At 43.9% G+C, this 26,305-nt stretch overlaps 1 protein-coding gene across 1 annotated transcript in view; it reads right to left on the bottom strand.

Annotated features, from left to right (window-relative positions):
• Positions 1–325: 325 nt before the first annotated feature.
• The window catches only part of IPPK (inositol-pentakisphosphate 2-kinase), a 957,415-nt gene continuing 931,435 nt past the window's right edge, over positions 326–26,305 (bottom strand). Inside the window, exon 13 of the mRNA XM_082265219.1 lies at positions 326–942. Coding sequence (XP_082121345.1) covers positions 717–942 — 226 coding nt within the window. The 3' untranslated portion in view covers positions 326–716. The remainder of the gene's footprint in view (positions 943–26,305) is intronic.

Genomic DNA, 26,305 nt, shown 5'->3' with positions numbered 1-26,305 from the left:
CTCATTTACTGAACAGGAACTCCAAATGTTAGAAACGGACTTCAAGGCTGAAATAGTAACAGTAAATGGAAATACCTTTTATAAACAACTAAAGGTAAGGGTTCTAAAAATGCCAAACTTTCCTTTTGACAGGTAAAACATAAATATAAATCACAAAGTTATTAAACATCCCTAACATTTTTCCCCCACATGACTGTTGGAGGTTTACAATGCAGACCTTCATAATTTTGTGGAATGAAAAAATCTGATTTAGTGGCTTAATTGGCCCTAAAATACAAACAAGTTAGTTCTTTTTGCATTGCACAAAGTACAAAACTCACAACCAGTGAAAAGATAGGTATATTTTATCACCACATTTTACAAATCCCTATCCTGATACAGCTTAGGTCTTTGCATAAGGCTCAGTGAGATGATTGTCTGGACCTTCTTAGGCACCAGAAAAAGCAGCAGAATGAATGCAAAGAGCCAGCTTATGCCTAAACAATGACCCTTAGTCCTTCATATATAAAGGTTTGTTAGTCTTACAGCATTTAAATACAAATAATATCTTGCAGTTAGTCTTTGTATATCAAAAACATGTCCTTTATGTAAAACTAATCATAGTTTTAAAGTTACATCTAACATGTTATGCATTGCTTCTAAAGACTAAATAAAACAAGACTGAAAATCTCCATAGCATACCCAATCACAGCAAAGAGGCTAAGGCTATTTATACACTATACTTTATGCAGAAGCAAAGTGCAGTCCTCCCTTTCCAGGAAGATGAGTGATGTGGTTGACTCATCTTGAGTCTGGCTATTTTTCAGGTAGTGATTAACAATTTTACAGTCTCGGTTGTATTGGTATGGTATGTTTTCATAAGGCTTCAGGTCCAAGTCCAGGATGGAAACTGAATACAGGAAACTTGTTCTTGAGGCTTTTATCACAGGTCTTGACTCAAAGCTGAAACAAGAATTACATTGTGAGAAGCACTTGAGATAGTAATTTGTTGACATGTAACCTAACACATTTTTTTCTTTTAACTGTTCATACCTCAAAAGGACTATTATGAAATTGTATCTAAACACATCAAAAAAAAATAATATATTGCAGCTTGCCAGTCTTTAGATGTGGTGGCTGCATTTTTCTTTTAGATTTTTTTCTCTCCATTTTTACCTGCTGATCCAGCCAGTAACACACCTCCTGTTCTGGGGGTGGCTACACTCCACCACTGTATCGAACACCTTCTTAAGCACTTACAGCAACAGCCTCCTTTTTGATTAAAGATTTTAACTATATGAAGAAAAGCTGACCATCGTAGGCATCCATGTCAGTGGGAAATGTTTTGTCTCAACCCCCTAAACACCAGCAGGACAGCTTGGTGTGTTTAAGGAAGTTAAAAAATAACTGGATTTTTGTAAGAACTTACCGTAAAATCCTTTTCTCTGAAGTTCCGCGACAGACGCAGCTCCATTTCTTCAGAGACCATTGGGTTATGAACCTCCAATCAGGAATAGGAACTAGGCAGGAAAAAAGTTTAACCACGCCTATTGGGCTGAACCTGCAGGCATAACCCCACACACTCTGCTATCAGCAATCAGTTTAGTTGCAAGCAGTGTTTAGAATACAAAAAAAAACCCCATTCACTCAGAAGTAGAGGGGCGGGTGCTGCGTCTGTCGATTAACTTCAGAGAAAAGGATTTTACGGTAAGTTCTTACAAAAATTCAATTTTCTCTATCGTTCATCGACAGATGCAGCTCCATCTCTTCAGAGACCATTGGATGTTCCAAAGCAGTATATTCATGAGGGGTGGGAAGAAAATGCAAGAAGCCATAAATCCCCAAAGGCTAAACTTCGCCAACCAGATAACATGGACCTCAACCAGGAACAACTGGAGCTCACCTTGAAAAAACATAAACCCTCAAAGAGAAACAAAAAAGATTTGCTTTGAACAGCAGCCTGCAAAACCTTGCGGCCAAAGAAAGCATCCAAAGATGCCAACACATCAACTTTGTAGAATTTTGTGAATGTATGCACAAACGACCAAGTTGCCACCTTGCAAACTTGCAGCACTGACTCCAGATGGAGAAAAGCCAAAGAAGCACTCAGCGCCTTCACTGGGAAAGGAAGAACTTGACCCTTCAGTGAAAAAGCCTGAACTACTGTCTGCCTGATCCATCTGGACATGGTCGCAGCAGACGCAGCCAATCCTTTACGAGGTCCTTCGGGAAGGACAAAAAGAGCATCTGACATTCTAAAAGACTCAGTGGCCTCCAGGTAAACCCTTATTGTCCAAACCACATCCAAAGAATGCAGGGCAAATTCTTTTGAATGTTTGGGCTTAGGACAGAGTGAAGGCAGCGCAATGTCTTCATTCAGATGAAAATCAGAAACCACCTTAGGAAGAAACGACTGATTAGGTCGAAATACCACCTTATCTCTGTGATAAGGTGAGCGGCATGACAACGCCGCCAATTCAGATACTCTGCAAGCAGAAGTGATAGCCACCAAGAAGGCAACCTTCTGAGACAACGAAAGCAGAGAAATCTCCCAAATGTTCGTCTCGGAGGGGCCATATGGCGCACTCCCTGTATGAAGGTATGAATCAAGGCATGCGTAGCATGGGTGTTGGAAATATATAGCCAAAGCTGACACTTGGCCTTTGATAGTGCCCAAGCCAGCCGCTGTTCAACCCCTTTCTGCAGGAAGGCCAAAACCCTAGCGATCGAAAACAAGAAAGTGTGCACCTTCAGTGATTCACACCAAGAAATGTACGATTTCCACGTACGATGATAGATCTTTCTGGAAGTCGACTTCCTAGCCTTCAAAAGCGTAGGAATCATAGAGTCAGAAAAGACCTCTATCTATCAACAGCCATGCCGTTAAAGCCAGCAACTGTAAAGCAGGATGGAAGATCAGACCTTGAGACAGCAGATCTTCCCTGAGAGAAAGTCTTCAATGAGCATCGGCGACCAACCTTACTAGATCTGTGTACCAAGATCGGCGAGGCCAGTCTGGAGCCACCAGAATGACCGGAATGCCTTCCGTTGCTATCCTGCAGGGAAGCCTTGGCAGAAGTTTCAATGGAGGGAAAGCATTAATCAGTTGGTACGGACCCCACGGAGCCACCAGAGCGTCTGTGCCATCGGCCAGAGGATCCAGAGACCTGGCTACAAACCTCTGAACCTTCTTGCAGAGGCGAGAAGCAAACAGACTGACCTTGGGTGTCCCCCACCAAACACACAAGAGATAAAACACCTCCGGGTGTAGGGACCACTCCCATTGATCAAACACCTGACGACTCAGGTAATCCGCCCAATTCTCCACACCTGGAATGTGCACAGCAGAGAGGGCTGGAACAAACCTTTCTGCCCAGGCCAGAATCTCAGCCACTTCCTTGGCCATCAATACACTCTTGGTGCCCCCCCGGGTGATTGATGTAAGCCACAGCCGTGGCATTGTCCGATTGAATCCCAACTGGACAATCTTGCAGACAAGTCGTCCAATGGCTCAGACAAAGCTTTATTGCTCTGAACTCCAAAACATTTATCAGTAGTTTCGACTCTTCGCTTAAAAGGCTGAACTCCGTGGTTACCACCGTCCAAAACAACGGGAGGAAGAACTTGCCCCGGCATAGTGCTGGAGACTGAATCCAGCACAACAGACTTTGTGTTGTGGCTCAACCGAATCAAAAAGTCCAAGGACTTCAGATCCTTGTTCTATTTGACAATAATCTCCCTTTGCAAAGGTCTGGTATAGAACTGAGCAAATGGAACCACCTCAAAGGTTGATACCATCAGACCCAAGGCCCGCATGCAAGTCCGCAGTGAAGACAGATGGTTTGCTAACAGCAACCGAATCGCCCCCTGTAATTTTTGCAGCTTGTCCAGGTGGAGAAAAACCCTCGCCAAAGTGGAATCCAGAGTCAGGCCCAGATAATCCAGTCTCAAAGAAGGTATCAGGGCGGAGTTCTTGAAATTGATGTTTCAACCCAACACCTGCAGGATTGTGACCGTGATAGTCAGGTCCCCCATCAAGGCTGAATAGGAGTCCACTCTCAACAGGAAATCATCTAGGTACCCCAGTACCGCAATACCCTGTTGGCGCAGCAAGGCCAACACTGGTGCTAGTACCTTGGTAAACACCCTGGGAGCGGAGGCGAGACCAAAGGAAATTGCCACAAATTGATAATGCTCCTCTGCTACTGCAAAGAGAAGAAACCGATGGTGACCAGCATAAACAGGGATGTGTAGATATGCGTCCTTGATATCTTTGGAGGCTAAGAAGTCTCCCTGGTGCAGTGACGCCACTACCGTGCGGATGGATTCTGTACCCGCACAAAGCGGTTCAGGGCTTTCAGATCCAGGATTGGACGCACCTTACCCTCCTTTCTGGGCATGGTGAATAGATTTGAATAAAACCCCTGAAAAAGTTTCTGAGAAGGAACCGGTACAATCACTCCTTGCAACAGCAAATTGAGTATTGCCCCTCGCAAGTCCCTTAACCAGTCTTGAGAAAGGTGAAGATTGGACGGCAAGAATCTGTCCAACTGTCGAGATCAGAATTCGATCTTGTACCCTGATCAGATCAATTTGTGAACCCATCTGTCCTGAATCAAGGAGGTCCAGGATTCCGAAAAAAAACAAAAAACGTCCCCCCCACCCCAGAAGCAGGTGAGGGCGCCCCTGCATGCAGACGAGGACTTGTTTGCAGATCCAGACTGCCCGGTCTTAGATTTTCCCACTATGGCTTCTTGGAACCTCCAGATGACCTGAACGATTTACCTTTTTCTTGTTACCTGGAGGCAAGGAAAATACATTTATGAGCAGTAAAGGAAGGCCCCCGTCTAGGACGAGGCGCCTTACCCTTAGAGTAGTTCCTTGTGAATCCCAGATGCAAATAAAAAAAAACAGGTGATAACCTGTTTTTCTACATCACAAAGCAATGTTCTAATATATCTCTAAACGAAGTGTAAGTGCAAAAAGTAGAAAATACATTTTGGGGATGTAATAATCCAAAAAGCACATAAAAAATCATGTAAATCAAACAAAAAAACTTTCAATCAGCTTGCCTGGAAAAATATATAAAGTGCAATCAAGAAAATGTACCAGCTTCCTGGAAAATATCTATAAAGTGCAAACTTTCAACCAGAATTACCAGAAGAAATATATAAAGTGCATGAATATTATATTAAAAAAGTCCACAGTCCATCATAAAGATCCCAAGTGGAGAAAAAAGTGCGGATATCTATTAACACGCTATTAACATAGCGTGGCTGCTGGTTGTTGACCATATTATTATCTGGTGAGTCCATTTAGGATAAACAGTGATACACGGAGGGTGTGACCCCCACGAGTGAACACTGAAGACACATATAAATGGGATTTTTGCACTTTTCTGCACTTGCACTTTTTCTCCACTTGGAATCTTTATGATGGACTATGGACTTTTTTTAATATATTTATTAATTCAGGTATTTATCTAATCATTTTACCATATTGGTATTTATTATTTTCATATATATATATATATATATATATATATATATATATATATATATATACACACAGTGGGTACGGAAAGTATTCAGACCCCCTTACATTTTTCACTCTTTGTTATATTGCAGCCATTTGCTAAAATCATTTAGGTTCATTCTTCTTCCTCATGAATGTATACATAGCACCCCATACTGACAGAAAAACACAGAATTGTTGACATTGTTGCAGATTTATTAAAAAAGAAAAACTGAAATATCACATGGTCCTAAGTATTCAGACCCTTTGCTCAGTATTTAGTAGAAGCCCCCTTTTGATCTAATACAGCCAGGAGTCTTTTTGGGAAAGATGCAACAAGTCTTTCATACCTGGATTTGGGGATCCTCTGCCATTCCTCCTTGCAGATCCCTTCCAGTTCTGTCAGGTTGGATGGTAAACGTTTGTGGACAGCCATTTTTAGGTCTCTCCAGAGATGCTCAATTGGGTTTAAGTCAGGGCTCTGGCTGGGCCATTCAAGAACAGTCACGGAGTTGTTGTGAAGCCACTCCTTCGTTATTGTAGCTGTGTGCTTAGGGTCATTGTCTTGTTGGAAGGTAAACCTTCGGCCCAGTCTGAGTTCCAGAGCACTCTGGAGAAGGTTTTTGTCCAGGATATCCCTGTACTTGGCCGCATTTATCTTTCCCTCAATTGCAACCAGTCGTCCTGTCCCTGCAGCTGAAAAACACCCCCACAGCATGATGCTGCCACCACCATGCTTCACTGTTGGGACTGTATTGGACAGGTGATGAGCAGTGCCTGGTTTTCTCCACACATACCGCTTAGAATTAAGGCCAAAAAGTTCTATTTTGGTCTCATCAGACCAGAGAATCTTATGTCTCACCATCTTGGAGTCCTTCAGGTGTTTTTTAGCAAACTCCATGCGGGCTTTCATGTGTCTTACACTGAGGAGAGGCTTCTGTCAGGCCACTCTGCCATAAAGCCCCGACTGGTGGAGGACTGCAGTGATGGTTGACTTTCTACAACTTTCTCCCATCTCCTGACTGCATCTCTGGAGCTCAGCCACAGTGATCTTTGGGTTCTTCTTTACCTCTCTCACCAAGGCTCTTCTCCCCCGATAGCTCAGTTTGGCCGGACGGCCAGCTCTAGGAAGGGTTCTGGTCGTCCCAAACGTCTTCCATTTGAGGATTATGGAGGCCACTGTGCTCTTAGGAACCTTAAGTGCAGCAGAAATCTTTTTGTAACCTTGGCCAGATCTGTGCCTTGCCACAATTCTGTCTCTGAGCTCTTCAGGCAGTTTCTTTGACCTCATGATTCTCATTTGCTCTGACATGCATTGTGATCTGGAAGGTCTTATATAGACAGGTGTGTGGCTTTCCTAATCAAGTCCAATCAGTATAATCAAACACAGCTGGACTCAAATGAAGGTGTAGAACGATCTCAAGGATGATCAGAAGAAATGGAAAGCACCTGAGTTAAATATATGAGTGTCACAGCAAAGGGTCTGAATACTTAGGACCATGTGATATTTCAGTTTTTCTTTTTTAATAAATCTGCAACAATGTCAACAATTCTGTGTTTTTCCGTCAATATGGGGAGCTGTGTGTACATTCATGAGGAAGAAGAATGAACTTAAATGATTTTAGCAAATGGCTGCAATATAACAAAGAGTGAAAAATTTAAGGGGGTCTGAATACTTTCCGTACCCACTGTATATTATATATATATATATATATATATATATATATATATATATATACACACCGTTTGCAAATTGTGTGCACTTTATAGATATTTTCCAGGTAGCTGGTATTTATTTTTCTTGACTGCAATTTATATATTTCTTCTAGTAATGCTGTTTGAAAGTTTGCACTTTATAGAAATTTTCCAGGAAGCTGGTAAATTTTCTTGATTGCACTTTATATATTTTTCTGGGCAAGCTGATTGAAAGTTTTTTTGTTTGCTTTACACACATTGATTTTTTACATGATTTTTTATGTGCTTTTTTGGATTATTACATCCCCAAAAGAAATTTTTATTTTTTGCACTTACAATTCGTTTGGAGATATATTAGAACATTGCTTTGTGGTGTTTTTGTTTTTTTTTATTTGGTACCATCTGGGATTCACAAGGAACTGCACTGATTATCGTTACTCATTTCTGCAGTTTACCTGCAGCTGATTAGCAGCATTTTCTTGCTCCTATATTGGTCAACATTTAACCTTTGAAGTCCTGGGCACTTGACTGTTGATTTCCCTACAGTTTTGTGGAGACAATTTTATGTCTCTGATCGGCTGCCATGAACATCTTTGGTTACATGGACAAGCGTGATGTAAATTAGAAGAAGTCTTTAGTTCCACCAAGGAAAGAACAGGCATAGATCTAGACATTAATTTCAAACAATTGAAATTTTTAATGGAAAAGCAGATTTAAATCTGGTGGGACATTAACACACTAGATCTATACATTAAAGAAGGTATCACTCCCAGGAGGCTTAGGTGGGATATGCCAGCCAATGATGGCCTCCATGACAAAGAACTAGAAGATGAATGGTTACATTTTTTCAATAAAAGTGAAGCAAGGCTGCTAGAGCTAATTATAATGACACAGACCAAACTGAGAAATGTAGAAACAAGTATTAAGGATTTGAGAAACCTACTGTCCCCACTAGCTAACACACAGGAATATATAGGTAAATCAAAGGCGGTGCAGGATTATGTGACCAAAATTAATAAAGAGACTGAGAATAAAAAGGTAAAAAAACACCAGAGGGATATTGAAGACTATAAAAACAACAAGATATATATAGATAGCAAGATTATCCTAATAGGGAAGGACTGGAATCTAAGGACTCTACCCCGGAAAAGAACCCTCCAAGGGATGTGAGTCTCCAAGAATCTACCCTTACATCCCAAGTACGTAAGAAAACACCACAGAAAAATATACCTAGAGTACAGTTCCAGAAAGAACAAGATAACACCCCCCCCCCCCCCCAAAAGTACTTAATACCAATCAGAGGTCAAGGGACCAGGTGAGATCCCCCAAACAGTATTATGAACATCCAACAACATATTCCCCTTATAGAGGCCATAGGGGTGCTTTAAACTACAGGGCCCTCTGCCGTCCGAGGAGAGGATGGTACCAGAGGGGGGGGGGGGGGGTCTATCAGGAACAATACATGAGAGGAGGGACCAGTAACAATCATGGCCAATATCAGGGAGACTATTACAGAGGAACGGGATACTACAGGAACAATAGGAGACAACAACAGGAGTATCAACAAGAGAGAGGCAGGCTGAAGGAACGACAACAACAAGGGAGAGAAAGAAAAGAAAGAGGAGGAAGGAGACAGAAAAAGAAAGAGAGACAACTAGGTGCTGGCATTTTTAACCTAAGTAAAGTGATTTTAACTGAAGCTGAATTGAAAATTTTAGCTTTAGGATTGAATTGTATCCCTCATGTGAATATTAATAAATTTGAATATAAAACAATTTGTGGAACTCAATAAAGAGAATTTTAACAGTAATAGGAATCGGAGTACTATCTATAAACACAGTGGATTGAGGAATGCATCTGTTTTTAACCCTAAAAGTAAACAAAATGAATTTTTAGATGTTTTTAAGAAAACTGTAGAAAAGGATCTTAAAACTAATAATAACAAAAGGAAAACATGGAAATATGAATCGTTCAAAGATATAGAAAAAGGAATTAAAGAACTGGAAAAAAAGAAAGGATATCATTTTATTCGGGCCGCTGATATGGGAGGAGCCATAGTAATTTTGGACAAACAAGATTACGATGAAGAAATGGCAAGATTACTGGCTACCATGATACATACAAGAGACTTTCGGGGAACCCTACACATAAGTTGAAGCATGAACTAAAGAAAATTATGAACAAGGGTAAAAAAGCAGGTATCCTTACGGATAAAGAGGCAAGATATTTGGTCCCTAAAGCACCTTGGGTACCCACAATATACTACCTGCTTAAGATACACAAGAACCAAAATAAACCCCTGGGCAGATCTATAGTAAGTGGGATCAATTACATTTTCTCCAGGGTTGGCGAATATATTTATTTCTACTTACAAGATATTGTGGTACAAAATTGGTCCTATCTAAAGGATAGCAGGGAACTGATTAAAGTATTAGAGGAAAAATCAGTCAGTGAAGAATGCCTATAGGCAACGGTCGATGTGAATGTGTTATATACAAGCATTGACCAGACAGACGCAATGAGGGCAGTGTAATGGGCCCTAAGAAACAAAACGGTTTTAAAAAAGAAACAAATTGACTTCATTCTCGAGTTACTGGGTTTCGCTATGAAAAATAATTACTTCTGGTATGGAAAACGATACTACCAGCAATGTAAGGGTGTAGCTATGGGGGCTAAATATGTCCCCCAGTGTGGCAAATCTGGTGATGGCCAAGTGGGAGGAAGAGGAAATACATGAAAAATGGCCAGAGATGGTGCTCTACAAGCGCTATATTGATGATATTTTAATTGTATGGGAAGGTACCCAAGGTGATTTAGAGTATTTCCTTCGTGAACTCAATGATAATAGGTATAGTCTTAGTTTACAGGAGAATTGAATAAAGATGAAGTAAATTTCCTTGACTTGGTCCTTTTTAAGATTGAAGACAGAATAGGTACAAAAAACTTTTTTAAGAATAGGGACCGGAATAGCTATAAACCCACCAACAGCTGTTACCATACAAGGTGGATTTACAATACACCGGGAGCCAATTTACTAGGATTAGCGTAATTGTCTTTTTGATAAAGATTATCTTACCCAAACAGATTTGTTGATTGAAAGATTTTTGGAAAAGGGCTATGATTACAAATTTTTTGAAAATGAAAGAAAATCGGATCTTTCTGAGAAATCTGAGAGAAATGAGGAGAAGAAAAATAGGGGTATTGGCTGTAACTTTATATCACTGATTTTAACCAACAATCAAAAAAATTAGAGGAAGTGATAAACAAGTATTGGCCTATTTTGTTACAGGATGAGACCCTGAAAACCAGACGACCAAGGAAAAACAGAACAATCTGCAGTAAAATAGTCCATACTGTATTGGACCCTCCTCAAACAACCCAAATGTTTCCAGATATGAAAGGTTTTGTTAAATGTAATCATTGTAAAGCATGTAGATCAACAAAAAAAGGTATAAAGAAGATCAAAAAATTCACAGCAAAAAATACCAACAAGGAATATGAGATGAATTCTTTAATCACATGCGAATCCAACCACGTTGTATATGTTTTGGAATGCCCCTGCCACCTACAATATGTAGGAAGGACGACGCGAAAACTGAAGGTCCGGATAGGTGAGCATTGCAATAATATAAAGAAGGGCTTTGAAAAGCATAGAGTGTCCAGGCATTTCAAACTTAAACACAATAGAGACCCGAGTGTACTCTCCTTTTATGGCGTTGATAGGATAAAATAAAATTGGATAGGAGTTGACAGATTGAAGGCGGTGTCACAGAAGGAAACCGAAAGCGTATATAAAATGGATACCTTACATCCACAAGGATTAAATATTGAAATTGACTTGAATTGTTTTCTGACCAACTATTAATTTTTAGGCCACACAATTTAACATCTAGCCCGAATAGTTTACCTATACACTTTTCATAAGTAACGAGGATCTTAATATTTTGAATATTTATATATCACTATTTAATGTTTTATTTTTTATCCAGATTTTCTGACTATTTTTAAGGGTTTTTTTAATAGAAATATTCTTATTAGGGAGATGCAATGACATTTTTACCTACTCTTGTGGGACAATACTATGAGAGTATTGTTTCCAGGGCTGTCTTTACAATTGTTTTTATAATGGTTTGAATGTAATGTTCTATGTACATTGTGGGTTTGCTTGTGAGTGGGTCTTACACTGACACACAGCAGTCAAACGATTACCTGTTGTAGCGATTTTCCTACCAGCACGGTATAGAGTTTTATGATTTGCCAAGGGGACTTAGGGGGGACAGTTAGCATAAGCTTAAGTATGAGAGGCAAGTCAGCAAGGTGACTTGAATGAGTCCAAATGAAGCCCAAAATGAACGCCAGACCTGGTACAATCAAAAAATTAATGTTACATGAAGATATCATAGAAAAACTATATAAAAGTGCAGCGCCTAAAGGATGATAATGATGCGCTATGTAGGTGAAAAAATGGAACACAATACACCGTCACAGTAAAAATATAATGAGCATGTAACACAACCCTCATGAAGGAGTCCATTTGATGTGGAGACAGAGGGAAAAAAAAACTGCCACTTGATTTAAATAGAGGAAGTGAGGGGCGTGGCCTGAGGCTTGATGTGAACGGACGCGTGTGAGCTGCTCTCTCCTGGCCGATATCCTGCACCTATCTCCTGTGCCCATCCATCGCTCACAGCTGCCTACTGCTGGACACCGCTGACCTGCTATACTCACCCGGTATGTCTCCGCCGAAGAAACCCTCCGAGGCGGCTCAGAAACATGACAAATTCCGCCGCATGGAGAGCTGCGCTCAGGCCCAAAATGGCGGCTCCCCGTCCACCTCCGGCGGTTCTCCCGCTGCCGATGCCTGCCATAGCCAGCTTCTTGAGGCCATCTCTGCATGCCAAACCTCCCTCACCTCCAAGCTGGAGGAGGTGAAAGTGGATCTATCCCTAATTCGCCAGGATATGCAGAAGCTCCGCGGCCGCATCACTGAGGTGGAGGATAGGGTGGGCATGGTGGAGGACGCTGTGCTGCCTGTACAGTCGGCGGTGGAGCAGGCCTCCAGGGATATTCAGCAACTCATGCACAAACAAGATGATCTGGAAATACATGCCCGACGCAATAACCTACGATTCATTGGCTTACCGGAGGGGGCTGAGGGGTCTCACACTGCCACATTTCTGGAGGAACTTCTTATTGCAACATATGGCCGTGCAGAATTTTCCCATGCTTTTGTTGTGGAGCGTGCACATAGAATGCCGGCCCCCCCCCCTCGCAAGTCTTCATAGCTAAACTCCTGAACTTCAGGGATCGTGATGCTGTACTTCGCCTTGCTAGGGAGAAAGGCAATATTCCCTTTAATAATACTAACGTTATGGCTTTTCCAGACTTTTCTGCTGAGGTGCAGAAACAACGCAGAAAGTTTATGGACATTAAACGGTGCCTCTGGGTGCGCAATCTTAAATACTCTATGTTATACCCTGCTCGCCTGTGGGTGGTGGGCGAGGACCGGGTCCACTTCTTCGAGGACCCTGAAGCTGCTGTCACCTGGCTGGATAGTTTACCCTGATGTGTGCCACACTTGTTTATCTGCTGGTTCTTCCCCCTCCCCCCTCCATTTCTTTTTGTGCCTTGATCCTGCGGACTGCTCCTATCCCTCTAGGGCTGGATGGGCCCCTTTCTTAGGAACTTTACTGCCGGGACTGTTCTTGGCTCACGCTGCTACTACACCTTTTTCACCTGTTCACGTATGGGTCCCTCCGTGGGACCCCTCCGCACTTCAGAGGATGTTTGCCCCAGTTGCTCTCCTGCCCCAGGACTGGCCCTCTGGACTGCCCCTACCCTGTGGGGGGCGATTTTTTGCACTAGCCTCCTGCTTGCAGTCCTGTGGGCTGAGCCATTTTTGGATGGCACTTCTGTGTCACGGTTTTGGGTTGCATGCTCCCATGTGTTGGGGTTTAAGTGGAGCTGGGTGGGTTAAGTGGGTTTTGTGGGTTGTTTTAGGTTATATTTTCTGGTTTCATGCGAATGTGGAGTTTACATATGTGCTTTTACGTAGGTGCTGCATAGTGTGCTACATGTGTTGTTTTGTATGCTGGGTGGACCTGCCTGTCCCGGGGATAACCCCTCTGATTCTGTTTCTCTCGATTAGCCTCCCCCTCCTATGGCCACCCCAAAAGTGATCACGTGGAACGTGCGTGGTCTTCATGACAAAATTAAACGTGCTGTGATTTTTTCATATCTCAAGGACAGCCGAGCGGATGTCGTGGCATTGGTGGAGACACATGCTGAGGGTCAACTTTGCCGTGCTCTTCGCCGCCCTTGGGTGGGCTGGACATACCATGCCACGCATTCCTCATACTCGAGAGGTGTCACGCTCATCTCTAAATCGGTGCCATTTGTACCGTTGGAGGTGCTTACTGATCCCCAGGGCAGGTATGTCTTTATTCATTGTACGGTGGGTGGGCATGCATTGTTGCTTCTTGCTTGGTATGTCCCCCCCCCCCATATGTGGCCTCGCTACTGGTGGAGGGCCTTCACTTTATGTCCTGTTTCCCTTCCGTCCCTGCCATCTGGATGGGCGACTATAATATGGTGTCCGATCCCATGCTTAACCGTCAGGGCCCCTCACCTACTTCGCCCTCTCCCCCTCTTGACACTCGATTTTGTTGTATGCTACAGGGCTTTGGTCTACTGGACACCTGGCGCTGTTTGTTCCCCTCAAAACGTGCATACTCCTGTTACTCTGCCACTCATTCCACCATGTCTCGTATTGATGCTATCTGGATATCATCATGGGAATACTTTTTTAATGTAAATGCACCCTCCGCCAGTCCTCTTATTGTGTGGGAGTCGTTCAAGGGTCATGCCAGATTGTTTCTCACTGAACGGATGTCTAGGTTCAAGCGGGCCTCTAGATTGGCTTACACTGAGGCGGAGGAAAGCTTGGCTGATCTTGAGCGTCGGTACTCTTTCTCCATCCCCCGAATCTTTGGCCCGCTTGAGACTACAAACCAGGGTTGTGGAGCAGCTGTGCTGTGAAAGGGCACATCGTAAGCTATTTTTCTGTAAACAGAGAGCTTATGAGCAGGGGGAGCGGGCGGGCAAACTATTGGCGTACCTAGTCCACATGAATGATAGACCCCCGCTAGTTATCACCCTCCATCGTGTCTCCCAGGGTGATCCGTCTGATCCCGTGGCAGTCGCGGGGGAATTTGCTAGATACTTTAAAGACGTCTACACGACCAGGGTTCAGTACGACACTGGTGACCTTGCGGACCTCCTCGACCCTCTCACCTTCCCTGCACTGACTGAGGAGCAGGTTGCTATGCTTGATGGTCAATTGACGTTGGACGATGTTACTGAGGCCTTGTCTGAGTTTGCTCGCTCCAAGGCCCCCGGCTCTGATGGGCTCCCAGTTTAATTTTATCTCCAATATGCTGACTCCCTGGCCCCTAGACTTCTGGAATTGTATAACGTGATGTTCGAAGCGGACGCTATCCCCCCTCCATGTGCGAGGCCCTCATTGTACTCATCCCCAAACCCAGCAAGGACCCTCATTATCCCGACTCCTACCGCCCTATATCCCTTCTGCAGTGTGATGTAAAAGTTTTAGCTAAAATACTGGCCATTCGCCTTAACAAGATTATCCTGTCAATTGTCCACCCGGATCAAACCGGCTTCATGACCACTAAGAATATCGCTTGCAACACGCGTCGTTTGTTTATGAACATCCAGGCCTCTCACGATACGGTTGGTACTAGGGTGCTAGTCACTCTTAATGCAGCCAAGGCCTTCGACTCTGTCGAGTGGAGGTATCTATGGCATGGTCTGCGGCGGTTCGGGTTTGGGCCACACTTTATTAAATGGCTTACGCTCCTATATCAGAACCCCCGTGCTCGAGTGGTGGCCAACGGCTGGGTGTCCGACCCTTTCCCCCTTACTAGGGGGACGCGGCAGGAATGCCCGATCTCACCGCTACTGTATGCTCTTGCAGTTGAACCTCTGGCCATGGCCATCAGAGAAAATCGTGGCATTCAGGGTCTCCTCTCCTTATCTAGGCACCTTATCTACATGGTGCCCATGTAGATAAGGTTGGTCTATATGCAGACGATATGGTCTTGTACCTTGCTGACGCTGGTCCGTCTTTGGCTGCCGCTCTTGCACTTATTGAACGCTTTGGTACCTTCTCTTGCCTCACGATCAATTGGGACAAATCAAAGATGGTCTCCATTGATCCGTTTCCCGCCGATGCCACTCAGGCGGCTATGCCGTTGCAAAGGGTGGACTGTTTTAAACATCTAGGAGTACTGGTTCCCCGTTCCCCGAAGGAATACGTCTCACTTAACATAGAGCCCCTGTTTGACTTAATTAAACTAAAAACTCAGGCCTGGGCGAGACTCCCGCTGGGGGTGGCGGGGCGTGTGGCCATTGTCAAGATGATTCTCCTCCCCGAAATTCTATACATGCTTTGGCATTCCCCTGTTTACCTCCTGCTGCGCTATTTTGTTGTGATGGATAGACTTCTCAAAACGTTTATATGGGGTTCTTCCCGTCACAAACTTGCGTGGCGTCACACACAAAAACCGACGAAATTCGGGGGCCTGGCTGTTCCTGATTTTAGTGCATATTACCTTGCAGCTCAACTTTCCCATATCGATCACGTGAACAATTTGGACCGGGAGAGGTACATCTCTTTGGCGTATCATAGGCTGGGTACCCGATCGCCTCACCCGTTCTGTGATATTATGCGCGGAGCATCGGGCTTTCCTGGCCCCTCGTTACGCGGCAACACCTCGGCCCACTTTAGTTTGGGAGGTCGCGCTCACTAGGACTGATAGCCTGGCCGTGCATGTTATACCTTTATGGTATAAAAGGCACTTGCTGGAACTGCTGCAGATAACTGACCCCAGCGTGTGGATAGATCGGGGTATTTACTAACTATCCCATGTGCTCCGAAATGGTGTGATTAAATCATTTGTGCAATTGCACGCGGAGTTCTTTCTACCCCTCACTATGCAATTTCGCTATATGCAATTGAGACATGCCCTTCGGGCTCAATTCCCCAAAGATATCCCTTCCCTCCCTTCCCGGATATCCTGGAGATAGTGGGGGAGCCAGGAGTCGAGCAAGCTCATCACTGTTTTCTATGACATTCTCATTGCGGGTGGTGCCTCTCGCTTGGCTTATGGCCTTCGAGACGCTTGGGTGGCTGACGTAGGGAACATGGATGATGAGGAATGGAGCGACGCTCTGGAGGGCTGTACCTTGGTCTCCCCCATGGTGGACGATCGCCTCACACAAGTGTACATTGTTCATGGGGCATACAGGTCTCTGGATAGATTGGCTAAATTTGACCCCTCCCGAGACCCCACGTGTCCCCGGTGCCGTCTCGCGGTTGGCACATTTACCCACTTATTGTGGCAGTGCCCCCGTGTTCACGGGTTCTGGGAACAGGTGGGGAAGTTTCTCCATGACCAGATGGGTACCCCTGTCATGCTGGACCCTAAGATTTGCCTGTTGGGTATATTTCCTGACGGGGGACATGGACAAACACACAACTAAATTTCTGCATGAGACATTGTTTAGCGCTCGCAAATTGCTTGCTCGAATGTGGATCCAGCCGTCTACCCCCACGTTAGCCTTATGGATTACGGAGGTTATTAGCTCTCTCCCTTACAAGAAGATCATTTACTTGCACCGGGGATGCCCGACTCAGTATCACAAGATTTGGGACAGGTGGCTTCAGACTGACTCCACCTGTGATTCTTCTCCGCCCCCTTAATGAGCTGTTGTAATTTTTTTCTTTTTTGGGTTCCCTGGTGGTCTGCCCCGTAGACGTAGTATTTCCCCTGCCGCGGCACACCTGGGGTCTTTCCCGCTTCTTCGGTTTTGAGTTTTTCACATGTGCACTCCTCACCTACTGTTTCTCGATCAGATGCAGTGTCTGCGTATGTTAATTTCCATTGTGTGCTCCACTCATGTTGAACCTTGTGTTTTGTTATGTAGCACTTTTTACGTTTATTGTGAATATGCAACTGTATGTTCTTTTTGTACCTTGCCTTGTTGTTCCCATAATTTTCCTTTGTTTGTGTGCATACATCAATAAACGCTTGTTTTTAAAAAAAAAAAAAAAAAAAATGGAGGAAGTGAAGAAAGGAAGCCGCTCCCAACACAAGATGATGATCCACCACTGTGCTCGATGTAAATACACTCTTACCAGAATGAGTGGACCCTCAAGCTAATGAACGGTCAAACAGGCGTGTAGTGTCACTCTCGTGGCAAGGCAGCATATAGGGCACCATCCTTCAAAGCATCCACATCCCCAGTGTGTTCAAGAAGCATGGAAAAAAACCTGGGTCGTCAAACCTCCGGTTTACATCTCACAAAAGAAAGGCTTCAATCATGTAATATGCACCGACTTTTATTGCAAAAAACAAAAGAATGCTACTCACATGTAAGCAGATGAAACAGACAGTAAAAGATGGCCGCGGCTAGTGCGTACGTGACTGACGCATTTTGTCAAAGGCCTTTGAATTCAATAAAATGAGAAAGATATTTAACCCGCTGCTAGGTAGAGGGGAAGTGGATCAGATAATGATAGAGAGAGTACATTGGCTCAGAAGAACAAAAAACCTCCCAGTAGATACTCCAAGAGATGCCATCATACCATTCCAGTGCTACTCAGAAAAGGCCCAGATTTGGGAAAGTCACAGAGTGACAAGCAAGCAAGCCACCCACACTGCCAGGCGTCAGCCACCGACCCACAACGGGGTGCCAGCCACCCAAACTGCCAGGCGTCATCCACCGATCCACAAGGGTGCCAGCAACTCAGCAAGCCACCAACACTGCCAGGCGTCAGCCACCAACCCACAACAGGGTGACAGCAGCCAGCCACCCCACAACAGGGTGCCAGCAAGCAAGCCACCCACACTGCTAGGCATCAGCCACCAAACCACAACTGGGTGCCAGCAAGCAAGCCACCCACACTGCCAGGCGGCAGCCACCAAAGCACAACAGGGTGCCAGCAAGCAAGCCACCCACACTGCCAGGCGTCAGCCACCGACCCACAACAGGGTGCCAGCCAGCCACCCAAACTGCCAGGCGTCGGCCACTGACCCACAAGGGTGCCAGCAACTCAGCAAGCCACCCACATTGCCAGGCGCCAGCCACCAACCCACAACAGGGTGCCAGCAACTTCAGCAAGTCATTTTTTTTAATCTTTTCTGTGTCTTTCAAATTGAAATGGAGATGGATGAGGAGAGAAAAAGTAAAAATGTGGTCTGGGAACTATTTCTCGTCTCAACCTTCATCAGAAAAAGCAGCAGTGTGCAACACATGTACAAACATAAGCATGGGATCAGTAAATGCAAAAAACAAAAATACGTAAACTCTTTGGACCCATCTAAGAGTTCCATCATATTGAATTATATCATGCAGCACAGAAAAAAACAAAATGAATATCAATGTGATTTTGAAATACCTCCTCCACTATCACAGGCAACAATAACAGAAATGTTTCTGAAAAAAAAACAGGGGTCACTGTCTAGATTTAGATGGAAGATCCCAACTTCTGGACAGAGTAATCACAGAGATGATTGTCACTGATAACCAGCCATTTACAATGGTGTCTGACTCATGATTTAGGCGGTTGATGTCCAGAAGTATTATCAAACAGAAATGCTGGGAAAGATTCACTAAAAGGTTGTTGACAAAGTAAAGGCTATGCTGCAACCAGAGAATGCTGGCAACTCACTCTCATTCATGACTGACTGCTGGTCAGGACAAAGAGTCAGGAGAGTCACTAATGATTCTTACATGCCACTTCATTGACAGCGGATGGACAAAAAGGCAATTGGTGTTGGATACAAAAGTGATGTAAGGATTCCACACTGAGTACAGTAGAGAAATGTTTCTAGGCATGCTTGAAGACTGGGGAATCAACAAAGACAGAGTGATGCTTGTGCTACTTCGAGACAGTGGAGCAAACCTGTGGAAAGGAATGAGGCTTGATATGTCATACCTCAGTGTCATGACACACAACACCCTCCAACTTTCAAATGATGGTCTGTCAAGCCAAAGAGCTTTGATTGATATATGTTTTGAGAAGCATGAACAGATTAAAAATGTTGTGATTGTCTTTTGAATCCTCAATACAAGAACAATGCTTTCTCTTCTGATGATGTATTGGCAAAGGCAAAACAATGGCTGACAGAAGATATTTAACAGGAGGTGCAGGAGGTTCCTGCCGGAAAGACAAGTCCAGAACACTTTTTTTATAAAGAGTAGCATGCTGCAAAAACATTAAAATGTCCAAAAATAGGTCAACGAACAGAAGAGAATCTTCTTCATCGTGGTCGAATTGATCAGGACATTTTCAGTGTTTTATTGGGGCCTCATGTGGAGGATTCAATTTCTTCTGAATCTGCAATTATGAGCCTGGATGATGAACTTCATCTCTATTTGAAGGAACCAGTAATTAAGAGAAGTCATCCTCGTCAGTGGTGGAAAGAAAATGAGGCACACTACAAAAGTCTTGCTTCCCATGCTAGAAGATACCTCTCTCTCACTGCTCCTCTGTCCTGTTGCTCTGTCCTCCTCTCCTCCTGAGCATGTTTATGAAGTGGCAGCATTATACAAACAAAACAGAAGACCTTTAACAGGTGACCATGGGCATGCCGAAATGTTCTGCTTTCTGCAGCATAATATTATTCTACTTCTTAAAATTAATTGGCAAAAATCCTCCCTTAACCACTTGCCCACCGCTCACATTGAGCGTACTGCGGCAAAGTGGCATGATCCCATCCAGCGACGTAGATTGGTGTCAATCAACATTAACCAATGGTTGAATATAAGGAGATAACCAAGAGGATATAGAGGAATGCACATAATATGATGAGGTAATAAATCTGATTGCAATGGAGCAAGGGGTTGGGGTACACCAGGACAACGGCGATCAATTAAGCTAAATGGCTATACATTGGCATAAAGATATTATGAATACTAACAGATAATTATTTGGATATTGTATAATTTTTTATTATTTAATATTGTTTTGTCCTTTTGTTGAAAGGACGTTTGGAATGTTCGTTTTTATGCACATATTGAAATAAAAAGAATTAAAAAAAAATTTCAATAAAATGTTTACTAAAAAAAAAAAAAAAAAAAATTGTTCTACTTAACTGGGAGTATTGAAAAGAGTAGTGTCCACTCCAATCCACTGTCTAGCTTTTTTCTAGCAGTTTTGTACTGACTGCAGTAGTTGCAGTGAGTGCCCTCCCTACTGCAGAGGTTGGCCACTGACTCCAGTCCAATCCACTGTGTAGCTGTTGTCTAGCTTTTTTTCTAGCAGTTTTGCACTGACTGCACTGCAGTAGTGATTTAAAATGATTGCAGTGAGAGGGTGCACTACTGCAGCAGTTTACTATGCATTAATGCACAATCAGATGATGTGAAACTGATGTCCCCACAAGTGCACTTTTCCTATCAGTTTTCATGCAGTTAAAGTTTGAAGAACAAGCCCTTAATGTGTAAAAATGTTAATAAATAAAGATTAACATGTTTATTAACAGATTTGTGTCGGAATTTGTGTTTATTTTGCAAAATTTAAAATGTGTGAAAATATCGGTCGATAGCGATATGCGATGGGCAAAATATCGCTATCGGCAACGAAAAACCGATATCGGTCGATCACTAATAAATACAGTGTCTTGAAAACGTATTCATACCCCTTGAATGCGTGCACATTTTGTCATGTTACAGCTAAAACTGTAAATGTATTTAATTGGGATTTTATGTGATAGACCAACACAAAGTGGCACATAATTATGAAGTGGAAGGAAAATGATAAATGGATTTCAAATTTTTTCTTTTACAAAGAATTTTATTGAATAACAAGCATAGGCATACAACAGGTCTATGCAAATGAATGCAATAGAAAATGGAACACATGAACAAAAAGAAAAAGAAAACTGCATGAGCAACAAATGCAAGGCATAACCATACAAAAGATGTCATAGTTAAATGTATACATTCAATTGAAGACAAATGAGTGGGGACGAATAGTCTCCCACCTGCAGGTAGCAAGCACTACTTTTCCCTTCAAGAGAAGAGCATGAGAAACATACCGAAGGGAAAAAAAAGAAAAAAAAAACAACAACAACAACAAAATGAGTTCCACTGACTATGGGTAGACATGCTCATTTAACATGAAACACAGAAACGTGCAAGGACAGACTAGACATGGAGGAGAGACAAAAAATAGCAACGAGAAGAGAAAGAAAAAGAAAAGGAAAAGGAGGGAGATAGAAAGGAGAAACGAGGGCAGAGAGGAGAGGAAAGAAGGAGTAGGTCCTGTGGGGTGAGCACTCGGGGAACAATTAAATGGAAAGAAGTGCAACGTGGAATCTGGATGGGGTAACATATGAAATCCAGGGGTCCCACACCTTAAGAAATTTATTGTGGGAATCGGTGGCGATAGCGGTTAGCTTTTCAGTAGTCAGAATGTCATTCATGCGGTTCTTGACTGCCTCAAAGCTAAGAAGGGGGGTCTACCAGGACCAGGCTATAGTCAGTTTCATAGCAGTAAACAAATGCTGTTGACGCGACAATTCTATTATAGGTTTACATAAAAGTGCTTAGTACGGGGCTCTTTTCAAATTAATATGAAAAATATTACGAAGTATAGACCCGGATCCAAAGTCTGCACACCTTAGGACAGGTCCACCAGACATGCGCAATGGTCTCCTCATGGAAGCATCCCCGAAAACATAAGGGGGAGTACGTTGGTAAAAATTTGGCCAGTCTAGCAGGGGTATAATACCATTTGTAGAACACTTTATAGGCATTTTCCACAATTAAGACACTGCAGGAGCATTTCGAGAGATGATATGAGCCCTGGGGAATGGGGCCTTGCCCTGCATAAGCTTTCAAAAGGAGTTAACGTATAGGGCAAGGGTTTGGATTTTATAAGTTGCTGTAAAAAATGGTACAGTTGAAGATATCGGTAATGTTCACGTAAAGGGATATCGTGAGAAGATCTGAGAGCACCGAAAGGAAGTATCCTAGTGGGGGTGAATAATGAATGGACATGCACAAAGCCATGGTCCGTCCACCTGGAAAACAGCTGAGGCTTCTCAAAGCCAGGCTGAAACAAAGGGCATGGGGAAAAGCCAAAGCAATGGCAAGTGAGGGGAGATTAGATTGGCCAAGTATTTAACACAGTCCCAGAGACGAAGAGAATGGAGTAAGCATGGTCTTAGGTGCGGTGGGCAGTGTTTAGGAGGAAGCCAGGGTACAGAAGCAAGGGGGATTGGATGGGAATCAACTAAATCAATTGTAGCCCACAGTGGCATTTGAAAGGTGTCATGCAAATGGGATAGCGGGTCAATTGCCGCCACGGTATAGTAGGCATGCAAATTGGGAACTGAAAAACCGCCAGATATCCAACAGGCATACATGATTCTTTTATTGATACAAGGTCTGGAAGAACCCCAAATAAATTTCAGGAGTTTGCGCTGATGGATATGCAGAATGTGCGAAGGGATAGGAACCAGTAGCACCCGAAAATAGTACAACCATTTTTGGGAGGCAAGTCATACGGACAGCAGTAATCCTGCCAAACCAGGACAAGGACAGGTGGGACCAAGAGGAAAGCAGATCAGTCAATTGCCAAAAAAGGGATGGGTAGTAAACAGCATATAGGTCGCCATAAGCTGGTGAGAGCTTGACCCCCAAATAAGGCAAAGTGTGATGCCACTGGAAAGAGAAGGCCTATTTAAGTACCTCTATATCAGCAGGGGGGAGGGTTACGGACATTGCTTTGGACTTGGTAGGGTTTATATGCAGACCAGAAAAAGTAGTGAACAAGTCCAGGAGAGCTAAGAGGTTGGGCAAGGAGATTCTAGGAGATGTGAGGGACAATAAAATGTCATCCGCCAACAGAGATATTTTATGTACTGAGCACGCAACCTCGATACCGGAAATATCAGGGTGTGTACGGATAGCCTCTGCCAACGGCACCAAGGCCATGATAAATAAGAGGGGGGATAACGGGCACCCCTGGCGGGTGCCTCGTCCAATAGAGAAGGGGAACAATTCAAACCCATAATATCTAATTCTGGCCCAGGGGGAGTCATAAAGAGCCTCCAACCAGAACAAAAAGGAGGAACCAAACCCATAATGGCGGAGGACAGTCATGAGATAGGGCCAAGATAAGGTGTCAAAGGCTTTGGTGACATCTAAGGACAGCAACATAGCAGGTATCTCATGCTGATGGGCGAGGTGTTGGAGTTGTATGATCCTCCTAATAGTGTCACCCGCCTGGCGCCAGGGTGCAAAACCAACCTGGTCCTTTTTGATCAGGCGAGGAAGAAAAGAGTTTAGACGGGTCGCTAAGATTTTAGTAAGGAGTTTCATATCGATGTTGATAAGGAATATGGGACGAAAAGTGGCCCAGGAAGAATGATCCCGGTCCGGTTTTGGTATCATGACAATATTAGCAGTTAAAAGGTCTGGGGTCAGAGATTGGCCATGCTTAACCGCATTATACATCGCTGTTAGGGGGGGGGGGGGTGGGGAGTCAGTACTGTAGCAAACTTCTTATAGTAAAATGCAGTGAAGCCATCTGGGCCCGGATTTTTGCCCGCCTTTAATTCCTTGTAAAACCTCAGATTCCTGGATATCCTGATCCATAAGTGTCCTGTGGGAAGCAAAGAGAGTAGGAAGTGAGGTATGGTGCAAAAAGGCTTCCGCAGCCTGTGAGCCCTCCTGTACCGGGGCAGAGTACAGTTTGGCGAGGCAACAGGGGAATTCCTCCAGAACCCGAAGGGGATTGCTTGTGAGGGTATTATGGCGAGTGCGCAGGGTAACAGGGGACAATTTAGGGGCAAATGTCCGCTATCTGTTGGCCAGCATTGCGTTTGGCTTGTTAGCTTTGGCGTACCATAATTGGCGAGACCAGCGCAAGGTCCGTTCCACTTTGTAAGTAACACACAAATCTAACTCCGCACAGCAATGGGCCAACAGCCTGCGGTTGGCAAAGGTGGGATATTGCTTAAACGTAGTGGAGAGTCGTTCTAGGTGGGAATCCAGGGTTTGTTGTAGTTGCTGCCGCTCTCTTTTACGTTTAGACGCTATTTGGATAACATGACCCCGCAAAGCTGCTTTATAAGCTTCCCACAGCGTCACTGGAGAAGAGACCGAGCCTGTATTAAGACTAAAGTATTCAGTCGATGCCTGCAAGAGCTAAGCCTGAATGTCCTTAAAAGATAAAAGGGAATCGTTCATAATCCAAGAGGGGTGATGGGGCAGACACAGGATAGACTCACACTCCACCAGGACCGGATCATGATCAGACCAGGAACGGCTAATATAGAGACCGCGTGAACCAGGGGAAGATGTTGCCGCAGCATAAATACATGATCTATACAAGAGTGGGAATGGTGAGGATGGGAATAATGAGTGAAGTCCCTGCCAGTCGGGTGCAATTCCTGCCATAGATCCACCAGGTCAGAGGAATGCAGAGAAGAGGTAAACCATCTAGCATCAGATGATACAGCTGCTCTCTCAGAGGGATATTTGTCTAGAGTGGGGTTCAGTACAACATTCGAGTCCCCTGCCAAAAGAAGGGTGCCTTTTGTATGGGACATAAGAAGGAAGCAGACATGGGACAGAAAAGGGCCAGGGTTAGAATTTGGAGCAAAATAACTCAGTATAATAACTTCAGAGTCCTGAAGGAGACCCTGGAGTAGAAGATATCTACCGTCTGGGTCCGCTATCTGTTTAGTGCAGCGAAAAGGAATGGTCTTTCGGAATGCAATCAGATTCCCCTGCCGCTTCGTCGGGCCATTGGCCAGAAACACCTGGGGGTACAGAGCGTTAAAATATCTGGGGTGAGATGAGGAAGAAAGATGGGTTTCCGGAAGGCAAACTATATTGATATGGGATTTCAATATTTTTTACAACAAACATCTCACAGGGACCATCCATCATCCAAAAATAGAAAGAATATAGCACAACTGCCAACCTACCAAGACATGGCTGTCCACCTAAACTGACAGGCTGATGTTTTTTCAAAATAGCCAACTGGTTAAAATCTCCAACTACGTCACTTCTGGTGACACTCCAGCATTAGTAATTGGGGATTTTAATGACTTTGTTGTTTTTATAGAACACCGGCAATGTACACACAACGGTACATGATATAATGAATGGAAATTGTTAGTCCCCCCGCTAGTAACCAATAACATGGTAGATTCCAAAATGACAGCCAGACCCACATGCCACGGGCCGTGGACGGAGTTCTAGTGGCAGCCGAAGCGCTTATTCCTATTGCATCCTCTGGCTTCTCTAGGCCTCCTCCTACTTCTGGGCACTCAAACACCCTCAACAAAGAGCCCAGTTAAGGCAAAACAAAGGCACAACTTACTGGCAAAAAACAGGAGCTGAAGCAGAAGGGGTAAGTGAAACTCCGGCTTCACACTACATGGAAACTACCACATTAGATCCGATCACATCCTTCCCTACTAGTGGGCAAACTATACAACTCTTAAAGAGATGCTCATTTCTCTGAGAGACCCTCTTCAAGTTGATCTGCCATCTGGTCTACACCAATGTAGAGGAGAAGTGCAGGCTCTGGGAGCCAGAGTAGACCAAATGTAATATATCAATTGACTGACTTTGCCTCCTCATTCAATACAATGGTGGATGAACATGAACCACACACAATCAGAGGAAATGTCATGGATCAAATCCAAACTTGCCGATATAGAAGATAGGTCTAGACGCAACAACCTTAAAATACGGGGGATACCTGACAAAATGACGTCATCCCAACTCCCACACTATGCCAGAGATTTATTTCTTACAGTAATACCCAACATTTTGTCAAACGACATCACCATCGACCGAATCCACCGAATCCCAAAACCACTACATCTTCCAGCAGAGATACCAAGACATGTCCTCTTCAGAGTATACTATTATCAGGTCAAGGAAAAGGATCCTCCTCACATTTAGGCAACCAGATCAACCTCCAGAGACAGACATCTCCAAATTTTCCTAGACTTCTCAAGATTTACCATGCAGTGCTGCAACAATTCCAAGAAACATATAAGGTGAA

This window comes from Pelophylax lessonae (assembly GCF_965119305.1).
Source record: "Pelophylax lessonae genome assembly, chromosome: 8".
Classification (NCBI taxonomy): Eukaryota; Metazoa; Chordata; class Amphibia; order Anura; family Ranidae; genus Pelophylax; species Pelophylax lessonae.
The sequence above is the reverse complement of the archived record's forward strand: the minus strand, read 5'-3'. Positions and strand labels throughout refer to the sequence as shown.